Source organism: Labeo rohita, chromosome 22 (genome assembly GCF_022985175.1).
Source record: "Labeo rohita strain BAU-BD-2019 chromosome 22, IGBB_LRoh.1.0, whole genome shotgun sequence".
In the NCBI taxonomy this organism is placed as follows: Eukaryota; Metazoa; Chordata; class Actinopteri; order Cypriniformes; family Cyprinidae; genus Labeo; species Labeo rohita.
Window position 1 is genome coordinate 31,157,937 of NC_066890.1, and position 16,024 is coordinate 31,173,960.

A 16,024-nucleotide genomic window follows, 5' to 3' on the forward strand; every position below is an offset into this window, starting at 1 on the left:
GGGAAGAACAATATTACACTCAAATGCATCTTAACATAAAAAAAAAAACTCCTTGTGACGTTATACCGTAAGCGAAAGTACAGTACAATCTATGAAATGTCTGTAGTAGAGCAAAATAATATTCATATCGCCTAATATTTTAAAAAAACATTTCACTCGAGAGAAATGGAAATTTGTTGACCGTTGTATCATTAAAATATATTAGCTCTAAAATGTGTTAACAGACATAGCTGAACTGTTGTGGACAGCATATCTTAGCATTCAAATTGAGGTTAGAAAAACCTATATCAAAATAACTTGCCATGCTTCGTACAAAATGAAAATATAATTAGTCCATATTTTTAATTATTAGCCTACATACATGTGGGAACGAAATGGTTTTGAAACATCAAGGGTTTGCTGCACTGTGAAAATCTTTCAGTAACCCAACAAATCAACAATTTAAAAAGAGAGTTGTTAAATCTCTCATTTAACAACCACTGACAATTTGATAATATCATCACGCTTTTGCTCAAATGACTCATGAGAAACATGAGAGATTTGCCGCTGAAACAGTTTTATAAACATGCATCCCCGTGTAGGCATGTCTTACAGGTTGCACTTGACCCTTTTCTCAAATTATACACGTTTCTGTTTGACCCCAGGTCACAGGTCAAACGCCAAATCTGAGCCAAAACCATTGGGTTTAATGATTTCCGTTCCCTAACAATAAATACCAGTTGCCCGCGATCACTGTCAAAAGTCTATGACGAGGTTTCTATAAGTTTATATAGGCTTCCCAAAGTCCACGAAAGTCCAGAAATATTGGATGCACACTTAAGGTTTATGGTAAGATGGAAGTTTCTTTTGAAAAGCAAAGCAATGAAGATTTCAGGATTTCAGGCAAAAAAAATTATGCTACACATTCATTACAATAGCTCATATTCCTAAGGTTACAATTTTGAAAAGTCAATAGATTCTAAACACAAACTGAAGAAAAAAATAAACACGTCATAAGACAATAAATGTCATATTTAAACGAACATCGGGGGAAAATGCCTTTAACTTAACATATTAGCCAGTTTTTTCGTATATAATCAGATATCAGATATACGTATTTGTAAGGGTTTTTGTAGAACAAACATAGTATTGTACCAATTAAATCAAGACAGCATTTAGGAATCAAAAGGGTTTTTTTTCTTTCCGTAAATTACAAACACAGCACATCCAAACCAGCACAAGTTCAAACGAGTTTACAAGAGTATACATACCCAGAGTTGTTGTCGTTGTTGGAGAGATGTTTCCACAGTGGCTGTTTCGTGGGAAAAGACTTACTTGGGAATGTCACAGTCCTTTAATTGGAGCCGGACTGGATTTTATGGAAATGAGCATTGAACATCAGTCTTAACGAGTGATTGGCACATATAAGAAGAGTGCAAGGGGCATACTCATGTCTTTTAGCTACGCAATTCAGAAGGTCAAGTTCAAGCGCATATCTCAGCTCTCTCAATGCGTGTGACCAATTATCATGCAAGTCGCGTGAAAGCCATGTGTGTCTGCGGCCCTATACAGGGTGCGCTTAGCTGAAAACAGTTCAGCTGGTTGGATTCTTCATTTAAAAGCGTTTAGTCATTGAGCATTTTTTTTCTTAATGTGAAAATTCATTTTAAAAGCGTTGGAAAGAACAGAAATGCGTTTTTAATATTTTATTAACATATCGTTAGTTCATTAAAATGTAAATAAATAAATAAACGTATAGTGACATGACTATTTATTTCCAGTTAAACAAAATAATTATTCAGGATGAAATGATTTAGACAATCTGATTTAGTTTGTTTGTTTGATTGCTTTCTTCTTTTCACAACAAGGACACTGGCCAATTTCTTAGCAAATGTATTTGTTTCACAGAAAAAGTTACTGTCTAATGGTTAATCTTTTGTTGTAAAGGTTTCAACCAAAATATAAACTACATGTGCACTTTTACAAATAAAAGTTCTTATATTCAAAAAGAACAATCTTATCAAGAAGGATATGTTACATGGTTGTTATATGGAATGTTCTGATGTTGCAATTAAAGCTTCTTCAGATCACACTTGAGTGCTTTATTTTTCTTTTTAATGGATGTTACTTGGAACCAATCATCTGGGCTGCTTTTTTTCTCAAAGCATCGTACACCTAGCACCAGTGTTGGGGAAAGTTCTTCTAAAAGTAATGCATTACAACAGTGATTCTTAAACCTCTCCATGAAGTATCTCCAGCACTGCACATTTTGTATGTCTTCCTATAGCTGACACACCCACTTCAGGTCTTGCAGTCTCCAATAATGAGCTGATGAGCTGAATCAGGTGTGAGATCAGATGAGGGAGACATACAAAATGTGCAGGGCTGGGGGTACTCCAGGACAGGTTTGAAAACCACTGCATTACAATATTGCGTTACTCCCTAAAAAAGTAACTAATTATGTTACTTGGTTACTTTTCATGGAAAGTAATGTGTTCCGTTACTTTTTAAAACTGGGAAGGGCTTGCTTGTTTGTTTTTATTATAAAAAGTTCTGTTTTTAGCAAACGTAAGCCCTTTCACACCCAAAAGTGAAATGAATACGCCTCAGGCTGAAGGAAAAGTAAATTCAGTAGTCTATCTAAAGTAACTTTTGCTTACTAGTATGGTTGAATTGGATCATCAAAGGTCAGCAGCAGAGACATTAGTTAATAAAATGGGATTAAAAACACAAAGGAAATTTGTGTTGTTTAACATATTTAAGTATGGCAGGCTTGCGTCATTCTGAGTTTGCATTTTACTGTTTTTATTCATTCTGAGGAATACTGAATGTTTTTTTTTGCAGATGAGATGAATAAATGCATGTTCACATTTAGTCTAAAACTACAGGAATTCACACATTGCACACAATGCCTCTGCACTTATAACTGATTTCTCTCATCATGGGAACAGGAGAGTCAGTCATTAAATGGGAAAACTGCCGTTACTTATTTGAAAAAGTAACTCAGATATTTTCTTGTAACTTGAAACGTAATGCATTGCTTTACTAGTTACTTAAAAAATGTAATCTGATTACGTAACTCACGTTACCGCAACACTGCCTAGCACAGAGATGCTTAAACCAGAACCTGCAAGCCAAAGATGGACCATAATGACCTTCGATTTGGCCCACCATATGTCATAAAAACAGACAAAAACAAGCCATTGGAATGTATCTTCATTTCTAATTTGTCTTTGTGTTTTTGCGTTGAAAATTAGAGAATATACTGGAAATGAACTGTGTATATACTTAACTGCACATTTACTTTTGGCAGTTTGATTTATTATTATTATTATTATTAGTTTCATTTTTGGCCCTTCATAATGAAAGTTTGGGCACCTCTGGCCTAGCAGATCAAAGACCATTGGTGTCAATGGTTTCTTTGATCTGTTTGGGCTTACACTTCCTTTGGGAGCAGCACTGAAGACCTTATAATCTAACTTAAAGAACTTCTATAATCGACAAAGAACCATATATCAGCAACGCAAGAACCCTATAAAGCACACGATTCATAAACACTTTATAGCAAATTATGATTAATTTAGTAGGATTTATCAATTTGGAAGCAGCAAGTAACATTTTGAGAAAACATTTAAGGGTCAAAAACAGCTGAGAGCAGGATTCAGTCCCACAAGTGTAGGCTTAACAGTTGTTCACATCAACCATCCTCAAAAGTGTAATAAACATGAAATCAACTATGACCCCATGGTATAATCACCAAAGCCTAAATACGGCTGTTAAAATCACCATGTCATAAATGTTGGCAATAATATACTGGTTGATTATAAATTAACCAAAGTGAAGTTTGGGCTGACAAGAATCTTCGGTTGCAGTAAGGTCACATTTGATGGAAACTTTCTAAACCTACAAAAAACATCAACATTTTAGGAAAGGATTAAAGCCCACAAAGTTAATTAGGAATTAATTCAGACGTTGTCATCAATGAATAACCATCCTAATTTTACACCTTATAACTATTATATAGTATAAAACGGTCAGAAACTAAGGAATTCGCCGTTTGAAAGTTTGTGTTGACACAACACCTCTCCATTTGTCGTTGCACCTCTTGGCCCTCCCAGTTTTATTTCTGTCCTTGAAGACAACGACATTTACAGTTTCACCACTAGGACCAATCAACTTGTTGATGCGTTGCCAGTTCGACCAATAGAATCGCAGCTCTCATGCGGTTTAGAGATGGCCCAATCAGAGCGAGCGATTGTAGCATACGTCATCAAAATACTCCTTCAGCTGTTCGAACACTCAAGTGTCACCACGAGAGCTGCTACATGGGACATAAACTCATTCATTAAATCACTAAACGAAGATGGTTAGTATGGTTACATATTTTGCTGTTAAATCGCTTTGTATATGTTCTGTTTTATACGATCGATCCGGTTGATTGTTGCTTGTAGCTTCTATATTAGTAACATGCTAGCATTAATCATAGCTTGCAGACTGGTTTGTGTTAGAGTAGTTAGTAGTAGTTTGCATTCACAGTGGTTGTCTTACTTGTGTTACGTGACTTGTGGCATTGCAGTTGCACCGTTTCTGTGTTCTGGATCTCAATAGTAGCTCTACATAGGTGGTTAGCTGTAGCATGCTAGCTAACTACCCATGCCTCCCCATGTCTTGGGGGGTTGCAGTGCCACCACCTGCTCATTTTGACAGCATGACTCTAGTGCTCATCTTGAGTGACTGACACAGGCCCACAATCCAGTAGCTTTGGTGGTGAAGTACTGTACAGACACCAGGACTAAAGTTAAAGGAATTTTCTGGTGTTTAAACACGTTAAGCTGCTGTGGCATGCTGTTTTATTACCACAAAATGTCACTTTGACTCGTATTTTAGTTTGTGAAACAAACAAAAATCGCGTTTAATAGATTGTTTTTGCTGTGGAATTCTATAGGGCACGGTATTTCCCCGGGGTAAACGGTAAAATAAACAATATTTTTGGAAGAATAACGACGAAACCTGAACATTACAGATGTTAAAGCTAGACTAATGTCATAAAACCCACATACTAACCTTGTCAATGGAAACTTACATTTCAGTTTCAACTCCTCTCATGTGCAATGAAGACGATAAACGCTGTAAATTTCCCGCGACTCGCGTAAGAACACTGGAAAAGGACTGTTTACATAGCAACAAATCCAACGTATGTCCATCCGCCTAACAATAGTCCCACCGATACAAGTATGATTTAGAGTTTTTCTAGTTTTAACCAACACATTTTGTATGGAATAACTAATATTAGTGCTTTAACAAAGATAAACACATATTTTAACTTTAAAACTCTTTATAGTCATCCATTGTAAAAGCGAATTTGGTTTGTTTACATAGAGGGTTTGCGCCTAAGCCACAATTTGATTAGTTACCTGTATACGCGGCCATATCGGCTATACTCGAATGTGAACAACAGCATGGATTACACATTTAATGTACTACTGAATACATTGTTTTGCTAATTAATGCTGTCTAAACTACGCGTGGAAGCTGCTAAATCATATAGAGAAGGACTTAGTAAGCAGGAAGGGATGCAATGTTTTAGTATTAATAGTTAATAGATATGTACGAGCAGTATTAATTAAGATATTAGCTTAATATTTCACCTGCCTGACTGGAAATGATAAGAACAAACATGAATGTTGTCAAGATTCTTGCCCTGGAAATCCTGTCTCAGTTTGGCCAACCACAAACGCCTTTTGTTCCTCAGACAGTTTTTTTGTACTCTTCTCCTTGATTTGTTATTATTTTTGGCAGTCTGTTGTACTCCAAAGGTTTCTCCTGGTCCAACAGATTAGTACAGCCCGAAACATGACAACAATCGACCATTTTCAGCAGCAATAATCAGCAAAATATGCAGGTTTCATTTGGTTAAGTGGCTTTGTTTACGTTCAGTGCTGCCAATATGGCCAAAAACACTCAATACCCTAAACACACATCGATATTATTGTCTGTACTAATTCTCTATATTTTGTCTATTTTAAGGCTCTAATGGGAGTTCAGTTGGTGGTGAGCTTGCTGGCGGTCAGCATAATGCAAAGAATGGCCCCACATCTCTCCTTTGCACGCTGGCTCTTATGTAATGGCAGGTAAGCACGCACTTTTTGATAGTCTACGTAAACATACTAAACATCTGAGTCTTTCTAATACTCTAAGCTTTTGGTTTCTCAGCCTTTTCAGGTTCAAACATCCATCCGAAGGCGAGTTGTGTGCCCTGGCAGGGAAACAGATTCCGAAGACCAGCAGGCGAGACAGGTGTGAGCTTGATTCAATTGTTACTTTTCTGTTGGGTTATTCAGCAACTTATACTTGACCTCTTGTTGTTTTCAGAAGACAAAATGGACATGGAGAATCCAAGCCGCTCACAGTTCCAAAAGATATCGATCTTCACCTAGAGAGTGCGCCTGTAAATGTCTTGGACGCACTTGGTAGGTCTTCATCTGGGTTCCAAAAACAGCTGTTTGGTCTGAAAGTTCTTGAGTGATCTTACCATTCTCTTCCTCACAGTTTTGCGGTTCTTTGTGGAGTATCAGTGGCTGATTGACTTCGCCGTCTACACCACAGGGATCTACCTCTTCACCGAAGGCTACTATAGTGTAGTAGATGCTAGTAAGGAAGTCAATATAGCTTCCATCTGGTGTGTGCTGACTGTTTTCTTCTGCTTGTATCCTTCAACATTGCAGTCTTTTGGCTTAACAGACCTGAAGCTACCTGAGAAATTCTTTGTTTTGTAAATAAGTTTTTGTAGGCTTGTCTTGTCGTCCTTGACTTAAGTTCTCAGGAGGACGCTGTATCTTCTTACGAGCCACTACTTTCGCTCGGAGGAGGGTGGAGAGCGCTCTGTGTGTCTGGCTTTTGGCTTCTTATCTCTACTTATTGCAATGCTGGTCCTTGTTGTGAGAGAAGACTACCTGGAGTTTGGCCTAGAGCCCGGTATGTGGTTATCTGACCTGTATTTTTAAAAGTAAAAGGACATTTTTACAACCGGGATTTGATGTTTAATAGCTTGAATTGCTTGTATAACAAATGTGAAGTTCCTTGTCCATTTTGTGCAGGATTTACCAGTCTTTTTGACAATTTCGAGGTCTTCGCCAAACAGCAAGGCTACGAGTGGTCGTAAGTTATACATCAATGGTTAGACAAACAATATATTCTTTTAGCATCAAAACACCCACAATGTTTTATCATTTTAACAGGGTTCCCTTCACCAAACTGTCAGTCAAGTTGGGGCTGGCTGTCATTTGTGCCTTCATTGGAGCTCTCCTTGCTTTCCCTGGATTGCGATTGGCTCAAACTCATCTAGATGCAGTTCAGATGAATTCAGATCGTCCAATCATTCAGTAGGACGCTCAAGATTGTGTTGTATAACAATTAACTGTGAACAAAAATTACAATATTACATTTATGAAGAGCTTGATTTGATATGCCACAATTTGTTTTGCCTTTTAGGATCCTTTTGCACCTGAGTTTTCTGTCTCCACTGGTTATTATTGTAATGTGGATTAAACCCATTGCTAGAGACTTCCTGGGGAACGCCCCAATGGGAAAGACATCAGTGACCTTGTAAGTTGATTTGTAAGCAAAATAAGTTTTAGATGATTGATGTTATATTTTAATGCTTTTTAGTTCATTTTCAAAATGTATTAATTGATTTTTGTTCATATAATTTGTTTTATATTTTAAATGATATTATTTGTGTATAATTCCTTTCTCTTTTCCAGACTTTCTAGTTCAGCCTTTAACTCAGTGCGTCTTTGGACGATCGTGGTCCTGTGTGTTTTGCGGCTGCTGCTCACCCGCTACCACTTGCAGGCGTACCTCAATCTGGCTCAGAAGTGGGTGGAGCAAATGAAGAAAGAGGCGGGGCGGATTGCTGCCATTGACATCCAGAGGAAGGCGAGTCTGAAATGAGACACAAAATGCAGAGTGTTACTGTTTACATCTAATTCACTTTAATGGTGTAACAAATACGATGATGTAATGGTTTTGAACTTCTTTATGCAGGTGACCAGGGTTTTCTGCTACTTGACTGTGGTCACCCTTCAGTATCTTATACCCATACTGCTCGTGCTTTTCTCAACTTTGGCGCTCAAATCTTTAGGTGGGTCACTACACTTTTACTGACTGTTGAATAATGTGTGTGTGTGTGTGTGTGTGTGTGTGTGTATGTATATATATATATATATATATATATATATATATATATATATTTATATATTTTTTTTTTATTTATTGTTTTATTTTTTATTTTTTTCTTCAAAACATTTATTATATTTTAAAATAATTTCTAATACTGATATTTCATAATGTACATTATTATTAATATGTATTATTATAATATATATTAAGGTTTAATTTAATATTTTTAAAATCTTTTATTTCTAAATAGTTTAATATTTACTTATAATTATTTTATTTTTAATATTTGTATTATTATAATGTATTATTATATTATTTTAGTATTATTATTATTATTATTATTATTATTATTATATTTTATTGTTTATTTTTAAAAGAGTATTTAATTTTTTTTTAAATAAAAAGTTTTGTATATATACACTTATTTTTTGTATAAATTGTTTCAATTATTGATGTTATTTCATTGTTTATTTCATGTGCTTGTATATAGTTACTGATATATATATATATTTTTAAATAGTATATTTATATAGTTTTAAATACTTTCATTATTTAGTTAAAATTAATGATTTTATTTTAACTTCATTTATTTGATATAATTTATTATATATTATTTATGTTGTTGTTGTTGTTGTTGTTGTTGTTGTTGTTGTTATTATTATTATTATTATTATTATTTATGTTGTTGTTGTTGTTGTTATTATTATTATTAGTATTAGTATTAGTATTATTAGTATTAGTATTATATGCTATTTTTAATGTCATGTTTAAAAAAATACAAAAAGTAAATGTATAGATAAATAAAAAACAACTTTTAAAGGTTTATATGTAAATTTGACAAATCGTAATCTGAAATTTATTTTTTGTATACTTTTTTTTAATTATTGATATTATTTCATTATTTCATGTACTTTTTTTCAAAATATTTTTAATAATTACTTTATTTTAGCTTGATTTATTCTGTATAATTTATTATTATATATTATTTATATTATTGTTTTTATATGCTGCTTTTAAAATATTTTATTGATTTATTACATTTTTAATCACTTTTAATGGATTCATGTGTAAAAAAAAAATACAAAAAAGTAAATATATATAGAAATTGTTGAATAAATAAATAATACCTTTGATGGTTAGATAATGGTTTATATGCAGATTTGACATCAAAATGTTAATAAAATGTATTTCTATGCATTTACTTTAGAACATGTATTTTAAGTTGTTTTATTTCATAATGCAGTTGTGTGTGTGTGTGTGTGTGTGTGTGTATGTATATGTATATGTGTGTGTATATATATATATATATATATATATATATATATATATATATAGGTAGATAGATAGATAGATAGATAGATACTGTTGTATTTATTTTATATTTTAATCTTTTCAAAATATGTTTTAATATTTAGTTAAAATGTGTTAATTAGTTAAATTAATTAAAAAAAAAAAACTTTTTAATTTTATGTATCCTTTTAGGTGACTTTTCATGGGGCCTTGGAGCAGAGACTCCGGGTGTAACCCCTGCTCCCATAATTCCCACCGCGCCTCCGCCCGCCCCCAGACTAGAAGACGACGAGGACATGGAAGACATGGAGGAAGACATCCAAGCCACCGTAGCTCACCTGACCGAGCTGTTTGCTGCCTTACGTGGGGTCCTCACGCCCATTTTCTTCAGGGGCATCTTTGCCTTTCTCACGTGGTGGGTTGCGGCCTGTCAACTCATTAGCAGCCTGTTCGGCATCTACTTCCACCAGTATCTGATGCATAACTGAAAAGTGCCCTGAAATGAAGCTTTTTGTGCTGAATCCAATTCTTCAAGGAAACGCAACATCAACTCGAACAGTCATGCAAACACATCTGACACGCCAACAAGATGAAGGCTGGCTCTTCGGAACAAACGCTCATCTAAACCCATTGTATTTTGCTGGTACCTAGAAACTTTTGTTTGGTACAATCAAAGCAAAGATGCTAGTTAACTCTATAAATAATCAATAAGCTCATTTTCATTTTTACCTCAGAAGTTTTCAGTCACGTCACATGCGTCCCTGGTTGTGGTGATAATTTCATTGAAATGCAGTTCTAAGGGCCTGGTAACTCAGGGATGTGGTCCGAAATAGCGTTTCTTCCACCAGCACAATATCGTCAAGTGCAAAACCTGCAAAAACAGTTCAGCGCTGTAGTTCATGGACTTGGTTGTTCGAAAATGAAATTTAATTTCATTTTGTACTTTTGCCTTGGATGAATTTTTTAACAGAATGTTATGGTGTATTTTAAATACTGTGTTTGCTATATGGCTGATGACGTCCTAATCATGTTGCCCATATGTTTCATGAATAATCATATGTGAGTTTTTAATTTGTTCGCCTGTTGTTGAACTAGTCTTCAATCAGATGATCAAAGGAAGTCATCAGGGATTAATATCATTTAAAAAGGTAGGCTTAAGACAAGCTAATAATTTAACACTGGAGCAAGTTATTTATTCATTTTCTAATGTCAATCAGCTTTCATTTGATTCAAAACAATAAACTGATAATTAAACAATGAAACATAAGACTGCTGTGTTTTTCAATGATGCCATTTTCTGTGATTTTATCATATTGACAGTAAGAACGTACACAAAGTGACTGAATTTAGATTAAAATTTACAGTAGCAAAGGCAACCTAGAACTAGTTTGCAAAAGTATTTTTTTTTTACATCATCTCAATCATTTAACAAATGATTTGATTTACAGCAGTGGTTCCAGAGGCAAAGATGTCCAGAATGAGGAGTTATATTGTATGATAGGAACATTATGCGTATGTGCGGGAAAACCTCGCAATGTACAATCACTTACACCCTTGAAAAACGCGATATCGTGGAAATATCTCATTACGTTCAGGAGTTATAGGCATTTTACGAAAAGTGGCCACGCCCCTTTCGAACGTTTTGGCGCCTCTTTGCGACGGTTAGTCGAAGTCGAACTTTTTTTGATAATTATTGATATTCACTCTCCAGAGAATCATCCTGCACTGGTTTGGTTCCGATCGGGCAAAAAACATAGGACTAGTTCGCAAAAGTAGTTTTTTCAAAAAAATCCTAAATATCTGAAAATTTCGCCTGGCTCACAATCGAATCTGAGGTATACTTTTTGTCCGGCATGAGCCACTTGAGCCTGCGACTGGCGGTGTAGGAGTTATAAGCGATTTCGTACTTCAGCTTGCTGATTGGGGCGAGCCTTGGTGACGTTGCCAGTGATGTAAGTACTACCATCCTTCAAGCGCTATCCGCTTGAACCCCAAAATATAAATCTACGCCAGTATGATAAAATCAGTGTTGGGGAGTAACTAGTTACATGTAACGGAATTACGTAATTTAATTACAAAATAAATGTAATTGTATTTAGTTACAGTTACTGAGAAAAATGTGTAATTAAATTACAGTTACTTTTGAAAAATGCCAGTGATTACAAAGGGGATTACATTTGATTTTTTTCACACACCCACCTCCACAATTTGGGTTTATGCATAAACTTTATTTTTTAAGATTGTTTTTTCCAGGCATTGTTAGATGCTAGTGTTTTCTGTCATAACTATGCAAACATTTGATTTCAAACCCTGATTGGTTCAAAATCTGATTGGTCATTCCAAGGTATGTTATTCCCCAATAACAACTGGTAGGAGGTAATAACTCAGACTCATTCGGGGCAACTTAAGTCAGCGCTATATGCTTAATAATTTTTTCTTGGCGGAAGCTTTGTGTTTGCTTAGCTAATAAAATATTAAAGCTTAATTCAATATTAATTTCTTAATTCTGTCATCCTGGTATCGTGGACTCGCTCTATTGTTTCATACAAATGCAGCTGCTGCCATTTTTTCTTTTTTCTTTTTTTTTTTTTTTTTTTTTTTTTTTGTACATTGTAATGGATTATAAGATAACTAACAAACTAGTACTACTTCCTTAATTATTTATGTGGTGAAATGCTGTAAGAAAAGTAGTATGACTGCACTGTGTCCCTAAAATGTCTAGTTTGAACTTGCAGTTTGCTAGCATCTGATTTCTTCATGGAATCTTTGTGTTCAAATATTTCAACTCAGATCAGTGTTTCGTGTCTAATAATTTTGACACGAAACATCTAAATAATCTATCAAGCGGTTGTGTAATAAGTTGGATAATGTTGTTGATAATGTAGCCAGTTGTTATCGCAAAATAAAGATGTATGTTATCCCTTACTTATTATAATCTTAATTCAAGTGATGAAGGATTTTGAAAGTCTGACAGTAATCAGTGTTGAGTGCTACTGTAAGGTTATCTCTGCCTGGTTTAAATGTTTCAAAATGACTAACAGTTGAAAATATTAGAAATTTAGAAAAGTTATCAAAAAGTAATAAGTTACATTACTTTTATAAAGTAATTGAAAAGTTATACTACTTATTACATTTTAAATCAAGTAACTTGTAATCTGTAAACTATTACATTTCCAAAGTAACCTTCCCAACACTGGATAAAATATAGCATTAAAAAGTGTATAAATCACATATTTTCTAAAGAAACATATTGTCCAACAGCGACTCCGGGATGAAAAGTTATAACGGGAGTCTGCGTCTCTCCCACCTCCTCTGAGCCCATTGAATTTTAAACGACCCCGTAAAGCGATATGATTGGATATGACTAGTGATGTTTGGCTGTGATTGGTTCATGGGATAAATCCCGCCTCTTGTGTTCATGCACGTTCTGTATTTGCAAATCATTCTGAATAAACAATATAATTGCGTTAATGGGAAGACTCATTTTAAAAAGTAAGTAAACATCTGGCACACTCAGATATAACCAGTTGTTGCGCTAAAATAAGACTTAAAATGGCATGAAAACAATCTGTGGGAGGTTTTATTGAGTAGTCAGCTTGGTGAAATTTAAATTAAATCTTCATTTCTGTGACGAGTATTTATCAAGCTTTGATGACTGATTATCCGAAAACTTACAAGGTAGTTAAAAGCTATAGTTAACTATTAAAAAAAAATAGCTGATTAGCTATTAGTTCACAAATAAAATACGTTTAAATTGCAATACCTATACTAAATTTAAAATATTTGTACATGCGTATTCTTTTGTTAAACGGGGCAAAATTATTACCGAATGTACATTTCTCCTGCTAACATCAAAAACCCATATTCCTCTATTGCTTGGCTCAAGCCTTAAGTGTTGTGTCTGAAAGATGACATGATTAATGGCTGATAAAATGTGACTTCCACTGTCAGAACACACAACGTCCCATTCAAAGGGTCAGCTGGTCATATATGTCTGACTAGTTTATTAGCTGGCATGTAGGAATATAGCTGGTTTGACAAAATAAACTCAAAATTAATATTTGTGCTCTCTTATTTTAGCCCTATGGACTAATTTGTCTTCTCCAAACTGTTTTATCATAGTACATCTTAAGAAAATTAATTGACCAAAAAACATTTTTGTTTGTCATTTCTTTACAAAATAGTGTATGTTGTTATGGGGGGGGTATTTGAGGCATTGTAGGTAGATATTCATTAATCGCCTAGCGCATTTGTGCCTATATCCTCCGTCTCGCCACCATCGGTGCTGTCCCAATAACGTCTCATCTTTAACTCAGACGGATATTTTTTCCCACATCGGGCTGGCTGATGACACGTCTGGAGGCCGTGTCTGGCTTAATGAAGTGGAGGGTGACGGGGTTGACATATCTATATAATCACATTAATTATGTGCATCTGTCAGGAGGCCCAGTCTGAGACACGACTGTTGCTATAGGGACTGGACCGAGGACCATTCAGACGTGCCCCGCAGACTCGCCCCATCGGCCCCCGGAGACCTGCCCAGACGTGACCTCTGCAGCCCTCTTTTCAACCGCGGTATGGTAGGGTGTGCTGACGAGCTGGAGAGATGGGTAATTCCAGCCAATTTTCTGTTTTTTAATAGCTCAAGGGGTTCAAGATGGTGTGGATGGGTGTCTGAGAAATGGGATTTGAATATAATTGTGTGTAGACATAGCGGAAGTGTTTGTATTATGGTATGGTGATTATAATCAGTAGTGTATAGTAACACGAGTGATCTGACAGACACAAGATCTGCTTGAATATCTGATAACACCCTCAGTCGGTCTATTAAAAAGCTTCAGCACTGTGAAGATGATGTTCTTTTATTGTCATTCATATGTCAAACTATCGAGGCTTACACGTCTTTCAACATTATGCTTAATTGTGTTTTTTAGACTGCGCTTCCCGCCATGTTTAATTTGAAAGCGAGGTACGTTAAAAGGCCGTTTAATTTGTTACTATGACTTTAAGTCAATTAAATATTAAATACAGCTTTCTAGACTGTTTTCATTATGTCAGAGAATCATAAATACATTTTCCAACTGGCTTTCATTGTGTAAAACTCTGGAAAACGTATTTTGTGTGAAAATTAAACGTTTTTTTTCTTACCGCACAAAACGCTAGCTCTCTCACAACCTCGTTTTCATTTAGGTCAGTACAAATATAACCTTACCTGTACCATGGTACTTCAGTGTCCATTAAAAATATAAAATTCCAGACTGTTTTCAACAGTTTTACTTTGACTTTACTGTGTCAACGAAACCTAAAAAAATACGTTTTTTCTTATTACGCATAAAATGCTGACTCTCACATTTTCATTTATGTCAAGTTAATACAAGCATAACCTTACCTGTACCATATGGTACTTCGAAATATAGCTCTACCACAAAATTATTGAGGTGGTACTTCAGTACTTCATCCTGTAAAGTGTATAAACATACATCTTTACAGACTGTTTTCAACAGTTTTATCTTGACTTCGTTATGTGAAAGAAACGTTAAAATACGTTTTTACAACTGGCCTAATGGGTAAAACTCTGGAAAACGTGTTTTTGTGGAAATTAAACGTTATTTTTTTTTTTCGTATTACCGCACAAAATTATGACTCTCTCACAAATTCGTTTTCATTTATGTCGAGTTAATACAAGTATTACCTTACCTGTACCATGGTACTTTGATAAATAGTCTACCACAATATTTCCAATACGCTAATTGAGTGCTTTGCCCTGTAAAGAGCCCATTAAAAATACATCTTTCCAGACTGTTTTCAGCTGTTTTACCTTGACCTCGTTATGTCAAAAACGTTAAAAAGCGTTTTCCAACTGGCTTTCATTGAGTAAAACTCTGGAAAACGTATTTTGTGTGAAAATTGAACGTTTTTTTACGAAAACACTGACTCTCTTACAACTTAGTTCTCATTTATGTCCATTTAATACAAGTAGGCCTATAACCTTACCTGTACCATGGTACGTCAGTAGCTAACCACAAAATTGACTATATGCTTTTTGATTACTTCACCCTGTAAAATGCCCATTTAAAATACATATTTTCAGGCTATGCTAATTGCTAATTGAGGTGGCGCTCCAGTGCTTTACCATGTAAAGAGCCCATTAAAAATACTGTTTTCAGCTGTTTTACCTTGACTTTGACTTATGTCAAAGAAAGGTTAAAATACGTTTTCCAACTGGCTTTCATTGGGTTAATTAAAGACAGAAAAAGTATTTTTTGTGAAAATTAAAAGTTTTATGAACCTACCGCACAAAACGCTGACTCTCACAACCTCGTTTTTATTTATGTCAAGTTAAGTAACCTTACCTGTATCATGGTTCGTCGATATATACCACAAAATTGCTAATATGCTTACTGAGGTGGTGCTTAAGTGATCACCCTGGAAAATGCCCTAAGAATTGTATTACCTTTTGGCGGGAAACATGTAAACAAATTTTTTTTTTTGAAAACTTCATTAAAATGGTCGTTATTTCTTTTTAAACTCATCTGAATCATCACCATAATACGTCAGACTGATCAAAACAAAT

The 16,024-nt window shown here is 34.8% G+C and overlaps 1 protein-coding gene across 1 annotated transcript; it reads left to right on the forward strand.

Moving 5' to 3' along the window:
• The first annotated feature begins 4,240 nt into the window (after positions 1-4,240).
• Positions 4,241-10,161, forward strand: tmem161a (transmembrane protein 161A). The gene is made up of 12 exons (XM_051095285.1): positions 4,241-4,345; positions 6,007-6,110; positions 6,193-6,276; positions 6,352-6,449; positions 6,529-6,685; positions 6,803-6,954; positions 7,077-7,137; positions 7,218-7,361; positions 7,471-7,584; positions 7,743-7,917; positions 8,026-8,122; positions 9,643-10,161. The coding sequence occupies exons 1-12, from the start codon at positions 4,343-4,345 to the stop codon at positions 9,936-9,938; spliced, it is 1,485 nt and encodes a 494-aa protein (XP_050951242.1). The 5' UTR covers positions 4,241-4,342; the 3' UTR covers positions 9,939-10,161.
• Positions 10,162-16,024: the final 5,863 nt, after the last annotated feature.

Excerpts from the sequence above, each read along its gene's own strand:
- tmem161a (XM_051095285.1), top strand. Across the intron at positions 6,277-6,351 it reads AAGACCAGCAGGCGAGACAG|AAGACAAAATGGACATGGAG; the intron begins GTGTGAGCTTGA and ends TGTTGTTTTCAG. Across the intron at positions 6,955-7,076 it reads GGAGTTTGGCCTAGAGCCCG|GATTTACCAGTCTTTTTGAC; the intron begins GTATGTGGTTAT and ends CATTTTGTGCAG.